Source organism: Lethenteron reissneri, chromosome 54 (genome assembly GCF_015708825.2).
Source record: "Lethenteron reissneri isolate LAM-NWPU_2019-01 chromosome 54, ASM1570882v1, whole genome shotgun sequence".
NCBI classification, from domain to species: Eukaryota; Metazoa; Chordata; class Hyperoartia; order Petromyzontiformes; family Petromyzontidae; genus Lethenteron; species Lethenteron reissneri.
Genome location: NC_083832.1, coordinates 5,276,800 through 5,299,394, shown reverse-complemented (window position 1 = coordinate 5,299,394; position 22,595 = coordinate 5,276,800). Strand labels below are relative to the sequence as shown.

Genomic DNA, 22,595 nt, shown 5'->3' with positions numbered 1-22,595 from the left:
CGCAGGGAAGCAGCGCCCCCGCCCTCCTCCTCTCACCGGCCCTCACTCGCACCCTCGCGCTCGGGATGTCGAGGGACCAGGAACGAGACGGATCGGACCACCGCAACGGCGACGAGGACGATGATTTCGACGAAGATGCCATCCTCGCCAACCTGTCGCCTGAGCAGCTGCAGCAGCTCGCCGAGGAAGTGGCCGCAAACGACGAGGAGCAGGAGGAGCAGGAGGAGGAGGAAGAGGCCACAGGAAGTACCGACGACGATGACGACGGTGACGGCGACAACGGGAAAGAGTTTGACGAAGACGAAATCCTCTCGGCGTTGTCCAAGGATCAGCTGCGGGAGCTGGAGAGGGACCTGGACGACATCCAGCCGGACGTCTCCCTGCCCGTTGGCATGCGGCAGAAGGACCAGACAGAGAAGATAGCGACCGGCTCCTACAGCCACCACTCGCTCATCGACTACATGCAGAAGCAGAAGAAGCTGGTGGATCTCGAGAGGATTCCAGAGCCTCTGGTCAACGGACAGGTGAGAGGAGAGAGAGTAAGAGGGCGTTAACGCTGTCAAACTTGACACTGACTCCCACCGACCAGCCGGACGTTTTAATTCTCTTCTTTTGGGGTGATGGAGAGGGTTTAATTTTTTTGTTTTTAGCGGATCAATTGGGAAAAGAAAGGACACATCCCGAGTGGGAACAGAGCCCCCACGAGAGGCAGACCCAAACAGGGGCCCTCGGTGCAGTCCAACTGAGCACTTGCTGAGCGTCAGGAGACTCAGAACCTTCAGGAAAATTAAAAATAATTACGCGACGAAAATAAAGCGTTGAACGTGGCAGGATGATTTTTTTTTTTGCGTGTGAAAAAAAACGCCGATACACGCATAAACAAAGATGTACGTATAAATCTTGACTTAAAGCTTTCGTGACTGCAGGAATCCATATTCTTTGGGTCTTTCGGTAAAGTCACATAGATGGGATCAAATAAAATCACAAAAAATAACAAAAAACTACGACGTTTCGATCGCAACACAAGCGTTCGCCATCTTCCCGATGACGAACGATGACAAACGCTGTGTTGTAGTTTTTTGTTATTTTTTTTGCTATTTTCTTTGAACCTATCTACGTGGCATTACCGAAAGACCCAAATAATAAGATGTACGCGTGTCGAACTTCTTTCGCAGAAGGAAGTTCAACATCGGAGTTGCGATGGAAGGACAACAAACTAAAGCGATGAGTTTACAATCGAAATTATTTCAAAGTGCGTCGCTCCAGTGGTGTCCTAACATCGTAAGGGAGAGCATTCCCGACGGCCACAGAAGCACATCCGACAGCACGCGGTGATGGGGTGACCCCCGTCTTCCTTCGAGGTTGTCGAGGAGCCGTGCCTGTGAGGCCACTTTCTGTCGCATCTGGGAGAGCCTTTGAGATTTGCTGCTCGTGGCTCGTCAGTGACGGAAGTTGCCAGCAGCAATGTTACCCAGTCGCAAACATTATCGCTGGTAACTTCTTCCATTGACAACGTTCCCAGTGCAAATCCTCTCGCGTGCACCGCGAGACGGTACCGTGGGTCTTCTCTGTGGCACTCCAGTTCCACCCCTCCAAAAAGGCAGAGATCCCCCGCGTAGCCTTCAACAGACTATTGGGGCAAGTGCTGTTAGCGAGTAGCACCCTATGGAAGGCCGCCACGGCACCCGAGACGGTCCCGTTGTCAGCATCACACACAAGCCAGCACAAACAAGCACAAAGACAAGCAGGCACACACAAACACACACACAAACATACATACAAACCAACACAAACAAGCACAAAGACAAGCAGGCACACACAAATACATACAAACACACATACAAACACACAAACATACACACAAACATACACAAACACACACAAATACACACAAACAAACACACAAACATACCGACATACAAACATACACAAACACCCACACAAATGCACAAACACCCATACACAAACACACAAATACACACAAACACACAAACACACAAACATACATACATACAAACATACACAAACACCCACACAAATGCACAAACACCCACACACAAACACACAAATACACACACATACAAACACACAAACAAACACACGCAAATATTTTCTATTTAAAGCTATGACGCTGTCTTTTCGACAGCCCTGTTCTTCACCTGAGGACGGCTGCTTGCGTTGTGGCCGAAACGTCGTGAGAATTTTATTTTATTATGTTTTATTTTATTATTTCCCTTCTACGTGACTTTACCGAAATAACCAAGAAGACACACAAACATACCGACATACATACAAACATACACAAACACCCACACAAATGCACAAACACCCACACAAACACCCACACACAAACACCCACACACAAACATACAAACACACGTGGAGGGGATTCTCCACTCGGGCTCGCCGACTGACCCATGGAGACCCTCCCAGATCTTTCGGCCGGCCGACGGCCAACGATCGGAGTTCAAAACTTTAAAATGCTGCCTCTGCTGCCGCCAGAGCATTCCCGGCTCTCGTTCAATCACGGGGAGGCTGTCGTGTTTAGTTTTGGTGAAGGTAGTCAACAACACGGCCTCGTTACTGAGCAGTGTATCTGCGAGATGTTTGTGCCCAGTTCCTCTCCAGGGGAGCTCGGGGGAGGGTGTGTGTGGGGGGAAGGCCATCTGAGTGGAATGGAAAGTGACAGGGGGGGGGGCAGACTACACCCCACCCCCACCACCACCCCCCCCCCCCGGACCCACCATCTCCCCACCCCAGGATTTTCCAGTGGCTACCCACCTCAAAACTATTCAAACTATTTATTTTTATTTTGCTACGTAAGGCCCCCGACTGAGCTGCGTGACTATTTTCCAGAAGCGACCGCCGCTGTCACGAATCAGAAAGCTGCTCAACGAAGTGGCTTATCACGTGGGAATTCATGGCAGCCAAACACTCTAAAGGCGTGTTTCTACAGACCCATAGAAACCCATAGAGACCCACAGAGATCCAGAGAATAATTTAGAAACATAGAGACACGTAGAGGGACTCACATACTCAGTGTTCCAATGTCGATCCTAAAGCAACGCGTTGCAAATTTTATTTTTTGGAGCTAAAAATATAGATTTCTTAAAAGAAGCCAACAGCAAGTGAGAGTTCATCTTCTTGGTTCTTTTGGTAAAGTCACGTAGAAGGGAAATAATAAAATAATAAAAATAAAACATAATAAAATTAAATACAATTCTCACGACGTTTCGGCCACAACGCAAGCAGCCGTCCTCAGGTGACCGAAACGTCGTGAAAATTATTGTAATATGTTTTACTTTTATTATTTTATTATTTCCCTTCTACGTGACTTTACCGAAAGAACCAAGAAGATGAATCCCTGCAGTCACGAAAGCTTTAAATCGAAATTCAAGTGAGAGTTATTTCCCGGCTCAAATGAAGCCGAAATGCTCATCTCCCCGCTTACAGCCCCTGCAGGCCTGTTAACTCCATCGACAAACAAACCCAAAGTCTTTTATTCTTACACTTTGCGCTCATCTTGCTCCTCATTCATTCTCACCGGCCGAATCGGTTGACGATCAAAGAGCGGCGCCGTTTGTTGCTGGCCGCTTGGCGTTTTCGGTGCCCGCGAGCGATCCGGGAACGAATTGAGAGCGAAGAGAAATTCGTGTCGCAGATTCACGGCCGGAGGGGGGTGGGCGAGGTCTGTCAGTGACAGGAAGGATTATACGGAATCAGATAATTTTGTTACCCTGGAGGAATCGCATGAGCTATACAAGTATAACCCGTAAAAACAAAGTTTTTCACTATAAATCCTTTATATGCGTGGCGGCTAGAGTCCTCTCGTCCTCTGGCTTGAGATGGCTGCCACCTATGGGTCAGATGATTGCATTGCAGCATTAAGCAATTGGTAATTAAATATAATTTTTTTGTCCTAAAAAGTGTAAAATTTTGGAACAAAAAATGTCACGAGCATAAATTGTCACGCACAACGAGTCTGTGTGGAAAATGTCATCTCGATTGGATCACGGGAAGTGGGTTAAAAAACGACCGAAAGATTTGCACGGTCGTAAGCGCGCAAGCAAGCAAGCAAGTGAACTTAATATAAGGATTTAAAAAGAGCTTCATCACAGACGCCCACTTCAAACGTTGGAGCGATCAAAGGCCAAAGAATTCGGGAATCGGATATCCAACATCCACGTGTATGTATGCACGCATTTTTATTAACCGTGTGGAAAGCGGTGGCGTCGTGGTTAGCGCTGCGCTACGAACCCGGCGACCCGAGTTCAATTCTCAACACCAGTGATGATTATCTGAACCGGCCCTGGGCATCAACTAGGTCGACACAGCCTCTCATCGCCACTGGGAAGACAAAGGTGGACGGGCGTAGTGCTGGCCACCCACCCGCTCGTGTGCCATGCCGGCCTTCGTAGGTGCTCGCTAACAGCACTTGTCCCAATAGTCTGTTGAGGTTATGCGGGGGATTTTTGTATTAACCATCATACATTCGCAGTCAGGTTGCTTGTCGATATAAACGGGGGTAGAGCTTTGCACGTCAACGTTTAAAATCATTTTAATAGCATTTTATTATTATTATTAAAGTATGTATTTTTCACGAGAGTTGTTGCAAAAGCCGAATTCCCCCCCCCCCACCTCCTCCCCCGTTTCGTTCCCTCCGCAGAACAAAAACGGTGACGGCAAAATCGATTCCCGGCGACCGCTGGCGGAAGACGAGGAAGCGGTCGACGCGGAGAAGAGCAGCGGCCGCGCGGCCGAGAACGGCACGGCCGAGCGGGCGGCTCGCGCGGAGGGGCCTCCCGGCCACGTCGCCGGGAAGCCCCGCGAACGTTCGTCCGAGAGTTCCGACTCGGGCGGCGAGGAGCGCGAGAGGAGCGCGCCGGTAGAGTCCTTCGCCCGCGGCGAGAGCCGTTCGGCGGCGGGAGGAGAATCGGCGTCGACGGCGAACGGCGTCGGCGTTCCGAACGGACGCGGCTCCGTCACGCCTCCCCAGGAGGGCTCGAGTGAACCTGCCGGCGCCACCGCCGCTGACAACGCAGATAACCCCACTGGTGAACAGAAGCAAGGCGATGGTGATGGCGGTGGCGACGACGACGCCGAGTCATTCAAACCGAAAGAGCCTCTCAAGCTCCCCGGAGCGTTGGCCAACAGCCTGAAGGATCAGCTCGCGGCCAAGTTTGGGGCCCTTCAGAAGGGGCCCATGGGCAAGGGGCCACTGGGCAAAGGGCCTGCGGCGAAGGGACCCGGCCGTCTGTCGGGAAACCCGACGATCGTGGACGACGCCCTCAGGGGGGTCCAGAACAACGACCCCGAGCTGACGGAGGTCAACCTCAACAACATCGAGAACGTCCCCATGGAGACGCTGGTGCAGTTCGCCGAGGCGCTCAAGAAGAACAAGCACGTGAAGGTGTTCAGCATCGCCAACACGCACTCGGACGACAACGTGGCGTACGCCATCGCCAACATGCTGCGTGCCAACCGCAGCATCGACAAGCTCAACCTGGAGTCCAACTTCATCTCGGGCCGGGGCATCGTGGCCATCATGCGCTGCCTGCAGTTCAACGAGGCCCTGCTGGAGCTGCGCTTCCACAACCAGCGGCACATCCTGGGCACGCAGGCCGAGATGGAGATCTCGCGCCTGCTCAAGGCAAACAACACCCTGCTCAAGATGGGCTACCACTTCGAGCTGCCGGGCCCGCGCATGATCGTCACCAACCTGCTGACGCGCAACCTCGACCGCCAGCGGCAGCAGCGGCTCATGGAGCAGCGCATCCAGGAGGAGCAGCAGCAGATCAGGAGGATGCTGGCGGCGGGCCTGGCCGAGATGGGCGAGGAGGGCAAGGAGGGCCACTATGACGAGGAGGAGGAGGGCGAGGAGGAGGAGGAGGGCTGGACGGACGGGCTCGCCGCGTCTCCGCGACACAAGGTCCTCCGTGGCTCCCAGTCGCTTCCGGCGTCGCCGCCGGCGCCGAGGTCTCCGCGGCCGCCCGGCTCGCCGGTCCCGGCCGACGGCAGGAAACCGAGGAGCGTCGGCCGGACGCAGGCCGAGTCGCACAGATCGTCGTCGGCCAGCGGCGAGGACGCGATGGGCGGCGGCCGCCGCGGCGGCGAAGGCGGCGGGTGGAACATGCAGGGGGTGCTGTCGCAGGAGGAGACCGGCGCCACGGGGGGTCCCAGGCTGAAGAAGAGGCCCGAGGGCGAGAAGGATTCGTCGTCGAAGGCCCAGTCGCGCTTTCTGCTCAAGCGCGAGCAGCACGACTTCCGGCACGTGCTGCAGCCCACGCGGAAGCGGAAGGTGAAGCAGAACCCCAAGCCCAAGGAGAACTGCATCCACGAGGACCTCATGTCGGAGATTCGGACGACGAACGTCGCCATGCTGAAGATGGTAAGGGCCCGCCGCGTGCTCGCGAGAGAATTGCGTGCGGTCGCGCCGTTCGCTTGTCCCCTCTCGCTCTCTCCGTGTGTGCGTCTGCCCCGTAGAGTGGGCCGCGATCCCCTCGTACGTTCACCGCGTTATGTCCGATTCTCGTCACGAGACCGCTCGTCATAGAGACAGGTTGTGCGGTTGAACATCTTTCGCACCGTACGTAGCCAACCGTGCTAATCGGAGGTGACCGCCTTTGTTCGATGGCGAGCCAGAAGCCCGCTGCGAGCACGACCGGAATTTGGCGTGAAACGAGGTAACGGTTGGCGCGGACACCGCGACACCATGGGGAGGCGCGACGGTGTTCACGTTGATGATGATGCTGATGATGATGCTCTCTCAGGCAAACCTCCTCAGCCCTCCGCACGCCAGCAGAGCCGCCCGGATGGAGAGTGGAGGGGGGATGATGGTGGAAAATAGTGACCCAGGGCCTCACACAACAGAGGGCCTCACAACGACCCTCTTAATGGCCGCTAATGAGTAGGGGGCCAGATCCACAAACAAACACTGGCTTGAGTTCATGATATTCCCCCGCACCTCCGATTAGCACGGTTAGGCTACGTACGGTGCGAAAGAAGTTCAATGTACGTACGTACGTATGGTCAGCGCGCTGATCCGGGCGTGGAAGTTGAACCAACGGTGAGCGAGTTCCATAACTCCGCTCACCGCTGTCCACCGGCGTTAATAGGTGCACCGTAGTTAGTTGGGCGAGCCACGGTGGCTCGGAGATGTTAACTACCTCGCCTGGTATGCAGGAGGTCGTGGGTTTGATCCCGACCCTGACGCCTGCTGCTGTATATTTGGAGTTTGCGTGTCTCTCCCCGCGCGTGGATTTTTCTCCGGGTTCTCCGGTTTTTCCCTCCGCAATATTTGGCTGCTATAAATGACCACGTGATAAGCCACTTCATTGGGTTAACATTTGCGATAGCCAGGTCGCTCAAAAGAGCCATATATCTCAGTGGGGCCTTACCGTGGTTTTTGTGGATTTTTCTCCGGGCCCTCGGAGTTTTCCCTCCACATTTAGAATCAAACATCGCGCGTTTAGAGTAATTCGGCTGCTATACACTTCCACACGATGGTGACGATCATGAGCCACTTTGCTGAGCTATTGGAGTCACCGGCAACGACACCATCTGCTCGTGTCTGTCGCGTTTCCCTCCCCGGCTCTCGCCCCCTGTGTGTGTTCGACGAGAGGCTGTGTCCAGCATTGCCTGCCTCGACCCGGGGGGGTGTGGGGTGGGGGGGGTGGTGTCGGCGAACCAAAATAACAAGAAGAGATTAAACGACAAAAATTCGGTAAAAAAAAGTAAAAAAGCAAGCTCAATATTCCGAGAGCCGCAACAATGCTGCGCTGTGGTGGTGAGTACGAGACGGCGGGTCCGAAATGAGTCACGAAGCAGCAGTCCCTTCTTAGAGCAGGGGTCACCAACCCCCGGGCCGTCGACCGGTACCGGTCACGTGTCCTGTTAGGAACCGGGCCGCACAGCAGCAAGAGGTGAGAGCGGTGAGTCCGCGCGTGGCCCGCCCCCATTATTTTATTATTCACCACTTCCGTCCACGCCTCGTTCCCTGCACTACGCACTTGTCTCAGTCACAGTGTTGGTAAGCCCACAAGCTGCTAACCCCTAGTAGCCACAATGAGTAAAAAAAACAAACGTCGCTGGAGAGCTTCTTTGAAAAGGGGGAAGACCCAATAATGACCGCCCCCCACCCCCCGGTCCGTGAAAAATTGTCTTCCACGAAACCGGTCCCTGGTACCGAAAAGGTTGTGGACCGCTGCCTTAGAGAGCCGCGGTCTGCCCACCCCATGGGCTCGACTGAAGCCAGGATCGCACCTGGGCGAGTAGTTGCACACGGTTGCGCAACTGTTCGCAACCGGTTGCAGACGTCCACGTGGTTAGAGATTGGGGAAATAAAAAGAACAACTCAACGCATCCGTCGATGCCACTGTGCGCTGTGAAGAAGGGCCATTGCCCGAAACGTCGTTGGCGTTAACTGTGCTTGCACACCGCTGCCAACGAGGCAGCAGTAGTGGAAATAATAGTGAATCTCGATGTAAAGCTTTCGTGACTGCAGGGATTCATCTTCTTGGTTCTTTCGGTAAAGTCACGTAGAAGGGAAGTAATACAATAATAAAAATAAAACATAATAAAATAATTCTCACGACGTTTCGGCTACAACGCAAGCAGCCGTCTTCAGGTGAAGAATGAGACACTGACAAGCTTGGAGCTTATATATAAGCTGGGTTGGAGGTGGAAGAAGAGCACCTTAACAAAAGAATGTGCATATCAAGAGGAATTTAGCATATTCATGGGAAATGCGTAGGAGGTGGGCGGGGGGGGGGTTCAAAGTCATATTATGCCCATGCATTATGCAGGATCAGCAGCCGAAACGTCGTGAGAATTATTTTATTATGTTTTATTTTTATTATTTTATTACTTCCCTTCTACGTGACTTTACCGAAAGAACCAAGAAGATAATAGTGAATCGTTTGTTGCGCGTGCAACCAAGGTGCGCAAATGATTTCCCAGGTGTGGACCCAGGTATAGAATTAGAAGGGAGCAGAGCCTCCAGCAACGAGGGGCTCAGCCAATCCCCCACACCCCCCCGCCGTCCCCGATGTTACAGGGCTGGCATGTGTGTGTGTGCGTGCGTGTGTGTAGCGGTTAGCGCTACGCTGCGCTATGAACCTGGCGACACGGGTTCGATTCCCGCTCACGGCCAACACCAGTGACGATTATCAGAACCGGTCCCGGGCCTCGCCTAGGTCGACTCAGCCTCAAATGAGTACCTGGTGCGGTGTGTAAACATTGCCACTCGGGAGACAAAGGCGGTCTGGCGTGGTGCTGGCCACCCACCTCCACGTGTACCGTTCCGGCCTTCATAGGTGCTCACTAACAGCACTTGCCCCTACAGTCTGTTAAGGCTATATGGGGGATCTTTGTCTTTGTTTGTGTGTGTATGCACGCATGCGTTTTTAAATCCTTTATATTAAGTTCATTTGCTTGCTTGCTTGCGCGCTTACGACCGTGCAAATCTTTCGGTCGTTTTTTAACCCACTTCCCGTGATCCAATCGAGCTGACATTTTCCACACAGACTCGTTGTGCGTGACAATTTCTTTTCGTGAAAATTTTTTTCCAAAATTTTACACTTTTTAGGACAAAAAAATTATATTTAATTACCAATTGCTTAATGGTGGCAGGCAATCATCTGACCCATAGGTGGCAGCCATCTCAAGCCAGAGGACGAGAGGACTCTAGCCGCCACGCATATAAAGGATTTATAGTGAAAAACTTTGTTTTTACGGGTTAATTTTTTCTCCCACCTGCGTTCGCAGCTTCCCAACCTAATGCTCCTCGTTACGTCGGTGCACGCTTCACACGCCCATTCAACTCCGGTCTGCGTTACAATGACGAACCCAATGACGCCACCCCACGGGGCTCGTGCGTGCCGCTGAACGGTCGTTTCTCACCGCGCGCGCCACCACCGACGAGGGACGCCGCGTTTGGATTTCTCGCGAGAGAAACAAAGAAACGCGCGGTGTGTGTGTGACCACCGCGTGCGATGTGTGCGCTTGTGCGTTTGTTTGTTTGTTTTTTGCACGAACGATTAACGACCTGCTTTCTCTTTTCCAGACCCCGAAATCGATGGAACAATTGAAGGAGGAGTATCTGAAGTAGCGAAGACGTGGAATGAAAGTCCCCAACTCTTTAACTTTCGCGAACATTTCGGAGACGCCGCGCCGCGACACCCTGCGGAGGCAACGGTGTTCACTCTGATGCCCTCTCACGTGACCTGCTTAGCGCTCCGCACGCCAACGGAGCCGCCCGGATGTAGAGTGGGGGGTGTGTGGGGTGGTGGTGGTGGCAAAAAAAACATAGGACGTGTAGCGGTTCTGGGTAGCGGTTAGCGCGCTGCGTTATGAACCTGGCGACCCGGGTTCGATTCCCGCTCACGGCCAACACCAGTGACGATTATCTGAACCGGTCCTGGGCCTCTCCTAGGTCGACTCAGCCTTAAATGAGTCGCTAGTGCGGTGTGTAAATATCGTCACTGGCGAGACAAAGGCGGCCGGGCGTGGTGTTGGCCACCCATCCCCTCGTATGCCGTGCCGGCTTTTATAGGTGCTCGCTAACAGCACTTGCCCCAATAGTCTGTTAAGGCTATACGGGGGATCTTTGTTTTGGTGGCAAAAGTGATCCGGGGCCTCACACAAAAGAGGGTCCCACAACGGCCCTCTTAATATGTTTTGGCACGAATGGGTCAAAGGGCCGGATCCACGTGGCCGTCCAAACTAAACTAATTTATTTTACCAGGTAAGTCTCCCACTAAGCTATATGGCTGTCTTCAGCGACCTGGCCATCGCAAATGATAACCCAACGAAGTGGCTTATCACGTGGTCATTTATAGCAGCCAAAAATTGTGGAGGAAAAAAAACGGAGAACTCGGAGAAAAATCCACGCGACCGCGGGGAGAGAGACACGCAAACTCCAAATATACAGCAGCAGGCGTCACGGTCGGGATCGAACCCACAAACAGGCGAGGTAGTTACAATTTCGCCCACTGCCAGGGACCTCTCTTGGGTGGCCCTGAACACCAACTGGCTGCCGCCAAATGTGTTGGCCGTGTTGCATATAGGGTCAGAAGAAAATGTAAAATCTGCATTTCTGAGAAATTCGGCAAGAGGGGATAGCTGCGTGTGCATTCCTCGTCTTGAGCGGTGCATCATCGTTGTTGTCAACATTCTTACACGGCACACGGGGGGAAGACTTCACAGGACAGCAGCTGCCTCAACAAGAGCATGATCCTAGGGAGACACCACGAAGCTAAGGCAACCCGAGTTAGAATGTTCGTGGACATCATCGCTCCAAATCAAGCGAGCTTGTACCTCTTCTTTAGTTCTTTCGGTAAATTTCGATTTAAAGCTTTCGTGACTGCAGGGATTCATCTTCTTGGTTCTTTCGGTAAAGTCACGTAGAAGGGAAGTAATAAAATAATAAAAATAAAACATAATAAAACAATTCTCACGACGTTTCGGCCACAACGCAAGCAGCCGTCCTCAGGTGAAAACCAGGTCCGTCGAGGCGACAGAGTCTGAATGAAACAGCACACGAGCTTGGAGCATATATATAAGCTGGGCGCATTGACAAAGGAATTTGATATGCAAATTCCTTTGTCAATGCGCCCAGCTTATATATATGCTCCAAGCTCGTGTGCTGTTTCATTCAGACTCTGTCGCCTCGACGGACCTGGTTTTCACCTGAGGACGGCTGCTTGCGTTGTGGCCGAAACGTCGTGAGAATTGTTTTATTATGTTTTATTTTTATTATTTTATTACTTCCCTTCTACGTGACTTTACCGAAAGAACCAAGAAGATTCTTTCGGTAAAGTCACGTAGAAGGGAAATAATAAAATAATAAAAATAAAACATAATAAAATAAAACTCTGTCTTCTCGACAGACCTGCTTATCACCTGGGGATGGCTGCTTGCGTTGTGGCCGAAACGTCGTGAGAATTATTTCATGACCGAAAGAACCAAGAAGATGAATCCCTGCGGTCACGAAAGCTTTAAATCGAGCTTGTACCTGTTCACACGGCTACTGTTAGCCGACTTTTTTGTTTACGATTGGACCCAGACATCCGCTTAGTTGCTCCCACCTCCTGACATTCACAATGTTGCCATCGCCGCCACCAAACACCAACCTGCCCCTGACCCACTGCCGCTACCCCCTCTGGGCTAAACGTAAGCAGCTAAAAGTGGCCGTTGTGTTTTTTTTTGTTTCATTATAATTATACTCTTTGGGTCTTTCGGTTAAAGTCACCTAGATAGAATTATTTTTTTTAATCACGACGTTTCGATCGCAACACAAGCAATCGTCTTCAGGTGAAAAAACACAGCAGGAGAACTGCTGAGGCAGGAGATAATTTGATTGAAATGATCACAATTTATCATGATCACAGTTTTGGGATTTACCACCAGTGACGTAGCCTCGGTGGAATTGAATTAAGTGAGCCCCCCCCCACCACCTCTGCTGTGTACGTATGTATGTTGAACTTCTTTCGCACCGTACGTAGGCAACCGTGCTAATCGGAGGTTTGCATCTTCAATGTCCCAGTGCCCCACGTGTTCTGCCACTGATCACTAAGCATCACCTCCCTCGCAATGTCTTTGAAGGCCCCGACAACGTGTTTACACTTTGACCCCCAGGGTACGATGGCGAGATGTTAACTACCTCGCCTGGTATACAGGAAGTTGTGGGTTAGATCTCGACCCTGATGCCTGTATATTTAGAGTTTGTGTGTTCTCTGTACTTGTGATTGCGTGGATTTTTCTCCCGGTCCACCGGCTTTTCCCTCTACATGTGGAATCAACATGCGATTGGAGTTATTTGGCTGCTATAAGCTTCCACATGATGATGATGAGCCACTTCCTTGAGCTATCATTTGTGATCGCCAGGTCGTTTCCGAAAAAGAACTGCAACACAGCTCAGTGGCGCCTTACCTCGTCAAATAAAACAAGTGTTTTTTTTTATTTAAAGCTTTCGTGACTGCAGGGATTCATATTCTTGGTTCTTTCGGTAAAGTCACGTAGAAGGGAAATAATAAAATAATACAAATATAAAAAATACTAATTCTCACGACGTTTCGACTGCAACACAAGCAATCATCATCAGTTGTGAAATCCACAGCAAGAAAAAAAATCCTGTGAAATCCACAGCAAGAAAATGTTCTTGCTGTGGATTTCACACCTGATAATGATTGCTTGTGTTGCAGTCGAAACGTCGTAAGAATTTTTATTTTTTTATATTTGTATTATTTTATTATTTCCCTTCTACGTGACTTTACCGAAAGAACCAAGAAAATAAAACAATTAGTTGAGTTTAGTTTAGGAAACCGGGCCACTTGCTTCACGTTCAATGGCATCGATGGTTGGCACGGGCCCTGTAATGAGTAAGCATGGGGTTCACCACCACCGGCGTAGCCTGATTGGCATGGGCCCCGGGGCAAGGGATTACCTGGGATCTGCATTCTGTCGAATTTATTACCCACCCAGCCCTCCGATCTACGTCGGCCGGCTCATGGGCCGCTCCGGCCCGGGGAAAGCTGGCGCAGTTGCACCGCCTGCACACTCGATAGCTACTCTCGCTGATGTTGTAGTAGTAGTAGCAGTATGATAATAGTGTGTGTGTTGTGTGTGTTTTTTTTGTACTAAATGTGACTGGTAGATGCGTGTTGGTCAGCCAATGCGCTTCGGATATCATACAATGACTGCGGATGTATTTGTTTGTTTGTTTTCGCTCTTCTCCCTGTTACACGTGAAAATGCGTTGTCGTAATTTAACAAACGAGGTCTGGCAGAAACACCGACAATAAATTTGCGGTATTCGGACGAAAAAAAAACTGATTGAATGACAGCTTTGCTTCCTTGCGACTGCGTTTGCCCAAGTCTGCACCGATGGATTTATCATTGAGGTACATCGATGACAATTTACAGCCCTTTGTCAATCCGCTGCTGGATGAAGGCCTGTCCATACGTTCCATTCATGGCGGTTGACTGACCATACTTCACCACGCCGGTCACTGTGAGTTGATGAATGGATAACCTGGCGGGTGAACCAGTCGTGATTTCACTCACTACTCATTCTGCCTGTGGCTGGGAATCGAATCCGGGCCACTGGGTCGATAATTAATTCAATGTGCTAACCACTGCGTCGCCACTGCTCCCCTATCATCTATGTAACACCGGTTAATGGATAAAGGTCTGAATTAAATATTTATATTTTGTAAAAATAAAAATTGGCAGAGCATGGAACGCGTCTAAATTTAGACTTTGTGAATGTGTTTATTCAGGGTAAGGGTCAAGAAGCTATTTCAACTCACGCAAGCTGCGTCTGATCATACTTTGAGCTGCCCCACGACGTCCGCTTGCTGCGATGATAATGCGACGCAATTTGGGCTCCAGCAGCAGCAGCATCTGAATAAAGAGTCGGGGCTGCCAACCCGCGCCTCTTTGGCGTGCAGAGTTACCTACCTAACGCTGCAGCTTGCGTTGGCAGTGGTGCACAAACAACAACAACAACAAACCTCAATACATTGCGTCAATAACGCTCGTTTAAATAGCTTTGCCCAGACTCCACGTCGTTGCACCAAGATGCCAACTTGGCCCGCGTCGCGGGTAGGGCATCCGTGTGCTGTCGGTCTCCGTTTTGCACCAAACGGCGGCTGCATTCAAAGGTGGCGACCCTATGGGTGGGTCGCGCTTGTGTAGCTGCTCGTGCAAAAAACACAAAAACCGGTCAAGCCAAAACGTTCCGTTGTGCGTGAGTCCTCGTGCAAGGGAACACCAGGTAAGTCCCTACTGAGCTACGCAGTTCTTTTTCAGAAGCGACCTGGCCACAAATGACAGCTCAAAATAAGTATAACCCGTAAAAACAAAGTTTTTCACTCTAAATCCTTTATATGCGTGGCGGCTAGAGTCCTCTCGTCCTCTGGCTTGAGATGGCTGCCACCTATGGGTCAGATGATTGTCTGCAGTATTAAACAATTGGTAATTAAATAATTAATTTGTTTTCCCTAAACAGTGTAAAATTTTGGAAAAACATTTTCACGAACATTAATTGTCACGCACAACGAGTCTGCGTGCAAAATGTCAGCTCGATTGGATCACGGGAAGTGGGTTAAAAAACGAAAGGTTTGCACGGTCGTAAGCAAGCAAGCAAGCACGCAAGCAAGCGAACTTAATATAAAGGATTTAAAAAGTGGCGTATCATAACGTGGGGCATTTACAGCAGCCAAACACTCGAAACGCGTGTCGTTCCTTAATGTGGAGGGAAAACCCGGAGGATCCAGAGACATATCCACGCGACCACGGGGAGAGAACATGCAAACTCCAAATATACAGCAGGCGTCGCGGTGGGCATCGAACCCACAACCTCCTGTATACCAGACGAGATAGTTAACATCTCCCAGCCACCGAGGCGCCCTAGTGTGGATACTTTTCACTTCTTCCAAGTAGTCTGGCGAACATGGAAGAGCAGACCAAAGTGCCTTCCAACACAATCTGGAGGGAGCTCTGGAAAGAGTTCCCTGTAATTGCGGGAAGCCCTTCCAGTAGCGGTGACACGAGCAAGGGCTGCACCTCCGCCTTGCTCTTAGGGGCCGTCCATAAATGACGTCACGCACCTAGGGGGGGGGGGGGTCAGACATTTGTGACGATGTGTGACGAGGGGGGGGGGTTAAAAATGTGACGTCGCAACAAAATGCCAACTTTAAATAAATATAGACAACACGTTCTACTTTCATTTTTATTTAAAGCTTTCGTGACTGCAGGGATTCACATTATTGGTTCTTTCGGTAAAGTCACGTAGAAGGAAATAATAAAATAATACAAATATTAAACAATAAAAATGCTCACGACGTTTCGACTGCAACACAAGCAATCATCATCAGGTGTGAAATCCACAGCAAGAAATTTTGAAAAAGTGGCAGTTTTCCTAACGTCAGCTGACGAAAGAACCAAGAATACGTTCTACTTAATTAAATAGACTTTTAATCAATGTTTTCTCCTACAACATCAGAGTGCAGCGGCACATTAAAAACGCACTGCAATGACAATAGTTTAAAGCAATTTGAAGCATTTTTTTTTTTTTTGGGGGGGGAGCAGAGCTTTGTGAGGTCATATTTGAGGGGGGAGGGTTCTGACTTTTTGTGACGCCGTGTGACGATTGGGGGGGGGGGGACGGTCAAAAATCGTCTAAAATCGCGTGACATCATTTACGAACGGCCCATTACTCCAGTTGGCTGATTCGAAAAAGCGCATTGGTCAGAGTTTCTCCGACGTGAGATCGCCAAGCGAGTTTGCAAGCCGCGTTCACGGGGCGTCAGATGGTTGCAGAGCTCTCTAAAGAGGGCGCTTTGAGACGTTCAAACTCAAATGCGCGCTCGAAAAAGCCCTCCCGCCACGTTGAACGGACGCATTTTTGATGCGCGCGAGAGCGAACCGGGCACGTGTTAATGTTTAAACGGCGCTATTTGCGATTTGCGCGCGGAGAGTGCAGAGAAAGAGAACAAGTATAACCCGTAAAAACAAAGTTTTTCACTCTAAATCCTTTATATGCGTGGCGGCTAGAGTCATCTCGTCCTCTGGCTTGAGATGGCTGCCACCTATGGGTCAGATGATTGCATTGCACCATTAAGCAATTGGTAATGAAATATTATATTATTGTCCTAAAAAGTGTAAAATTTTGAAAAAAAAAATTCACGAACATTAATTGTCACGCACAACGAGTCTGTGTGCAAAATGTCAGCTCGATTGGATCACGGGAAGTGGGTTAAAAAACGACCGAAAGATTTGCACGGTTGTAAGCAAGCAAGCGAACTTATTTTAAAGGATTTAAAAAGAAGGAAAGTCAATTGTGCGGCGGGTCGTTTGAACGAGGTCTTTACGTAATCGCGTCCTCGGCCTCTTCCCGCGCTGTTCAGAAAACGGGGAACGCGTGGTGTCTGCGTCGACGGCAATGCGGATACAACTTTGGCGGTGTGCTGGTGAACTCTGCGATGGAACGGAGAAGCCGTGAGACAGAGATCGCAAACGGGTTTTGATTCCTTACCCGTACCCATACCCGGCCGCACCAGGGTCGCAAATGGGTACCCGTTCCCTACCCGTACCCGTACCCTACCCGAAATGAGTGACAAACGGTTACTCACCAGTGACTCACGGCCTACCCGTACCCGGCCGCACTAGGGTCGCAAACGGGTACACGAACCCGTACCTGGCCGAGTACGGGTAGCCGGGTATCGGGTAGGGTACGGGTATCGGGTACCCGGTTGCGACCTCTGCCGTGAGAGCATCGTTTAACCTTTTAATTTGTTACCTCCCTCTGCCAGCCCCCTAACACCCCGCCGGCGGCCTCGCTCCCCCGTCAATCCTTGGACCGAGAGCCGCACTCAATGCGTCCAAGCAGGCCGACAACAAAAACGTCGCCCCTATCAGCAGGATTATCTTAACGTCGCTATCCGACCGCGGTGAACATTTGCTCGATCGGTCACCGCCTCGTGCGCTTTCGGATGCGCTTCTGCGGCCGTCTGGAACACTCCTCCTTCCGATAATAATAAAGATTTTAAACTAATTTATTCAAAACCGGCTTTTTGTAACATGGGACCGTTTTCATACTGCTTTTTGTGTTGATGTTGTTCTTCCACCTCACCTATGGTTAGCACGGTTGGCTACGTACGGTGCGAAAGAAGCTCAACATGTACGTACGGTGCGAAAGAAGTTCAACATACGTACATCGTTTGTTGTCCTTCCACCGCACCTCCAGTTAGCACGGTTGGCTACGTACGGCGCGAAAGAAGCTCAGCATACACGCATGTTGAACCTCTTTCGCACCGTACGTAGCCAACCGTGCTAATCGGAGGTGCGGTGGAAAGACAACAATCTACGTACGTGTATGTATGTTGAAATTCTTTCGCACCGTACGTAGCCACCCGTGGTTGTCACTCCATCGTTCGTCTCGACCGCCGGACGTCGTTCCTTCCAGAAAAGTTTCGTATCACTCCATCTTTACAAAAAAGAAAATTTACCCGTAAAAACAAAGTTTTTCACTATAAATCCTTTATATGCGTGGCGGCTAGAGTCCTCTCGTCCTCTGGCTTGAGATGGCTGCCACCTATGGGTCAGATAATTGCCTGCAACCATTAAGCAATTGGTAATTAAATATAATTAAAACAAATTTCCTAAAAAGTGTAAAATTTTGGAGAAAAAACATTTCACGAAAATAAATTGTCACGCACAACGAGTCTGTGTGCAAAATGTCAGCTCGATTGGATCACGGGAAGTGGGTTAAAAAGCGACCTAAAGATTTGCACGGTCGAAAGCGCGCAAGCAAGCAAGCAAGTGAACTTAATATAAAGGATTTAAAAACATCCCTCGATGTCCCACCATCACAGCTACAAGGAAGCACAAAACCGCTGCTTGGAATGTGGCCGCCCAATTTTGGAAGGGCACATGTCTGCGCCAGTTGTTGCCCGGAGGCAGTTGTTGGCCGAGAGCCGAAAACCGTCGCAGTTCACAACTTTGCATTGTGCCGGCTGTTGCAGCCATTATCCCATGGTCTAGAAATGATGTCACACGATGCAACAGCAAAGGTCCTCTATATAGCCTTAACAGACTGTAGGAGCAAGTGCTGTTAGCAAGCACCGATGAAGGCCGGCACGGCACACGAGGGAGTACGTGTATATACTTATGTACGTTCAACTTCTTTCGCACCGTACATAACCAACGGTGCTAATCAGAGCCGCGGTGGCCAGCACCGCGCCCAGCCTGTCTCCCTAGCGGCGATGTTTACACACCGCACCAGGTACTCATTTGAGGAGGCTGAGTCGACCTAGGGGAGGCCCAGAACCGGTTGAGATAATCGCCACCGGCGTTGGCCGTGAGCGGGGATCGAACTCGGGTGGCCGGGTTCGTCGCGCAGCGCGCTAAACGCTACCGTTCCCCACGTGTAGTGACAGCCCATCAGCCTACAAGAGGCTACTGCGCCTGGTAATTGTCATTTATCCCACACGGTATCCATGCCGTCGTCTACGCGACCGCTGTGTTGAGAAACCGCTGCTCCAGAGTGAACCCACCATCGAAAACACGACCCGTGTAGCTGCAGCGTCGTCGCACCGAGAATTCCGCACACGCGCACAAGACTGATGCCCTGTCTGTGATGTTCCATTCCGTGATGATGATGATGATGGGGCAGGTGGGGGGGTATAGCAGGAGGGGGACACGTCTCCTGTTTCTCCACTGGGGTGAGATGCCACGGGCAAGAAGACGGTGGTTGGGCTGTACGAGGTTGCTGATGATGTTATTGTCATCGGCCTCACAGTTGGTGTCAATGTTGCTTTCCTTGCGCTCGGGGAGGTTTAAAAATAGAAGCGCCACTCTTGGCGGCTGTCGGAGTCTCGGACTGTGACGCCTCTCAACCGCCCCCGGTATCTTTCTCACCGCTCAACCACGACGGCCAGAAATAGCGACTCTCTCATCAGGCGCATGCACACTGCTAGAACATTCCATGTGCTACTGCTGCCACGACTACGACTCCTGCTGCTGCTGCTGCTGCTTGCACGAGGGTTGTCGCTGTTGTGTTGCAATGATGACGTCGTCACCTTTCAATCCAGCCTCAGGTCCCGATGTGTTTTCTGGTTGTGCTCGGGACGAAGTCCGACGTTTCGGGCCACGTGCTCGGTTGCGGAGCTTTGCTTCTTCGGGAATCGTCGAATATATCTGGTACACGTGGTTAGAGCCAAGAAACATGGGTGGGATATCAACTGCGTTTGTCTAGAGCTGGGGTCGGCAACCTTTCTAAGAAGGAGGATAACCAACCATTCTTTAACCGCATCAGCCACTTGTACACAAACACAGCGGGTGTACAGCAGATGGCAATAACTACACACATTCTGACTTAAACACAACAGGTAATGGTATACACGGCGTATATTTAGCGTTTGTTCCCCATTAGTTGTTCTTTAACAACACCGTTTGTGACTGATGTACATGTTCTCACCAAGACATCCCGCAGTTGACCCCATTCCCTTCCATATTTGGTCAATTATCTCGACCTTAAATTATGTTTAAATTATACGTTTTTTAAAAACGGTTGCCCTTCAGGGGGCAGCCAAAAAGCCCCAGGTTGACCGACCTCTGGTCGAGAGAGAGTGGCACTCTGTCTGGGTCGATACTTCAAGACGTTAATCCACACACGCGCTAGGATATTAATAGCAGCGCCCTGGTTTACTGGGGATATACGCCTTGGTGAGGCTTAAGACTCATTTTCCAGGGGGGTTCTGCATTGGCATATTTGATTGTATTAATGAGTGGTTTGGCTTCATAGCTCCACGCGGGATTAAAACACTCAAAGGTCCGCACAGATGGATTCCAACCCCCTTGCTGTACTGCTGCCTCGCAAACCCAATGGGTTAAGGATTCATCCAACGAACCTTCACTTTAAAAGAGCTGTGCTTACAGTACTACACCAGCACACGTGTGTATCTGTGTGTGTGTGTCGGGAATGAGTACCTGGTGCGGTGTGTAAACTTTGCCACTGTGAAGACAAAGTTGTCCGGGCGTGGTGCTGGCCACCCACCCCCTCGCGTGCCGTGCCGGCCTTCATAGCTGCTCGATAGCAGCACTTGCCCCAAACGTCTACTAGGGCTACACGGGGGACCTTTTTATTTGTACACGATCATGGGGAGGGGGGGGGTGTAACGGTTAGTACACTGTGCTCCTCTTGACGAGCATCAGTGGCGAGTGATATCGGAGTCAGTTCCACGATGCGATGTTCAATAAGTATAACCCGTAAAAACAAAGTTTTTCACTCTAAATCCTTTATATGCGTGGCGGCTAGAGCCCTCTCGTCCTCTGGCTTGAGATGGCTGCCACCTATGGGTCAGATGATTGTCTGCCAGTATTAAGCAATTGGTAATTCAATATTTAATTTGTTTTCCCTAAACAGTGTAAAATTTTGGCAATATTTTTTTACGAAAATTAATTGTCACGCACAACGAGTCTGCGTGCAAAATGTCAGCTCGATTGGATCACGGGAAGTGGGTTAAATAAGTATAACCCATAAAAACAAAGTTTTTCACTATAAATCCTTTATATGCGTGGCGGTTAGAGTGCTCTCGTCCTCTGGCTTGAGATGGCTGCCACCTATGGGTCAGATGATTGTCTGCCAGTATTAAGCAATTGGTAATTAAATATTTAATTTGTTTTCCCTAAACAGTGTAACATTTAGGAATTTTTTCACGAAAATTATTTGTCACACACAACGAGTCTGTGTAGAAAATGTCAGCTCGATTGGATCACGGGAAGTGGGTTAAAAAACGACCGAAATATTTGCACGGTCGTAAGCAAGCAAGCAAGCACACAAGCACGCAAGCAAGCAAGCAATCGAACTTAATATAAAGGATTCAAGAAGAAGGGTTGTCGGGTGGGGCGTCAAACAGTGGGCAGCAGCGACACCGCAGTGCTGATTCTACCTTAGCCAAGCGGAAGCTTCGAGTCGCCAAACGGCTCCACGGGGTCACAGATTCGTGAACGCAAAAAAACAGGGGTGGATAAAAATATCAGCTCGAATTCAAATCGGGATTAACATAAACAGGACCCTGCGGGGTGGGCTGGTAGGAACGAATAACCAAAGAATATAAACATAATGTATTATTTCACTTGTTTAGCCAGGAAAGCCCCACTGAGTCTAAAGGTTTTGTAGGGTCCTGCCAAGTGTTTGCAGTAGGGGGCGATGTTGCTACACCGAATTTGACGATACGAAGGGAGAGTGTGAGGCCTATTTCTAGGCTTTAGGCCTAGCTGTAGGCGTTAGGCCGCTGTGAGTTAATTTGTAATTTAAATGTTTTAATTATTTATGTAAAAGCTTTAAATGTAAATGTTTCTATTTAAAAACATCAGGGAATGTAACATTGTAAAACATTAACTCCCTTTCACACACGCGGGGGTACGATACGAAGGGAGAGGTTGAGGCCTAGTTCTAGGCTTTAGGCCTAGCTGTAGGCTTTAGGCCGCCGTGAGTTAATTTTAAAATTAAATGTTTTTATTATTTATGTAAAAGCTTTCAATTTAAATGTTTCTATTTAAATGCATCAGGGAATGTAACATTGTTAAACATTAACTCCCTTGCACACACGCGGGGGTACGATTCGAAGGGAGAGTGATAGGCGTAGTTCGAGGCTTTAGGCCTAGCTGTAGGCTTTAAGGCGCTGTGAGTTATTTTTTTTCAAAGTTTTAATTAAAAGCTATCTCAGGGAATTATAAGGGAATGTTACACTTGTTTAGCCAGGAAAGCCTCATTAATTTAAATGTTTTAATTAAAAGTTATCTGAGGGAATTATAAGGGAATGTTACACTTGTTTAGCCAGGAAAGCGTCACTGAGTCTAAAGGTTTTTGTAGGGTCATGTCAAGTGTTTGCAGTAGGGGTCGATGTTGATACACGGTCGGACAGACTGTCGGACGGACGGACGATATCATCTATTGTAGGCTGGTCCACTTCGTTCCTACCAGTACAAGATAATCAACATGAATAGCAAATACAATAAAACCTTGGATTGCGAGTAAATTGGTCTGCGAGTGTTTTGCAAGACGAGCAATTTTTTAAAATAAATATT

The 22,595-nt window shown here is 49.9% G+C and overlaps 1 protein-coding gene and 1 long non-coding RNA gene across 3 annotated transcripts; one reads left to right on the top strand and one right to left on the bottom strand.

Annotated features, from left to right (window-relative positions):
- The first annotated feature begins 6 nt into the window (after positions 1-6).
- LOC133356568 (leiomodin-3-like) lies at positions 7-13,021 on the top strand. 2 transcript variants are annotated; one of them, XR_009756859.1, is made up of 4 exons: positions 7-524; positions 4,667-6,388; positions 10,064-11,326; positions 11,804-13,021. XR_009756859.1 is itself a non-coding variant. In XM_061574153.1 (3 exons), the coding sequence occupies exons 1-3, from the start codon at positions 66-68 to the stop codon at positions 10,106-10,108; spliced, it is 2,226 nt and encodes a 741-aa protein (XP_061430137.1). In that variant the 5' UTR covers positions 7-65; the 3' UTR covers positions 10,109-11,521. The 2 variants fall into 2 exon arrangements, 1 of the variants encoding a protein (XP_061430137.1); XM_061574153.1 differs by lacking the exon at positions 11,804-13,021 and having other exon boundaries at positions 10,064-11,521.
- Positions 13,022-14,097: 1,076 nt separating this feature from the next.
- On the bottom strand, positions 14,098-20,821 carry LOC133356582 (uncharacterized). Its single transcript, XR_009756860.1, has 3 exons — positions 20,493-20,821; positions 19,583-19,700; positions 14,098-15,610 (listed from the first exon to the last, which is right to left on the bottom strand). It is a non-coding gene; the product is annotated as an uncharacterized LOC133356582 (long non-coding RNA).
- Between the last annotated feature and the right edge of the window lie 1,774 nt (positions 20,822-22,595).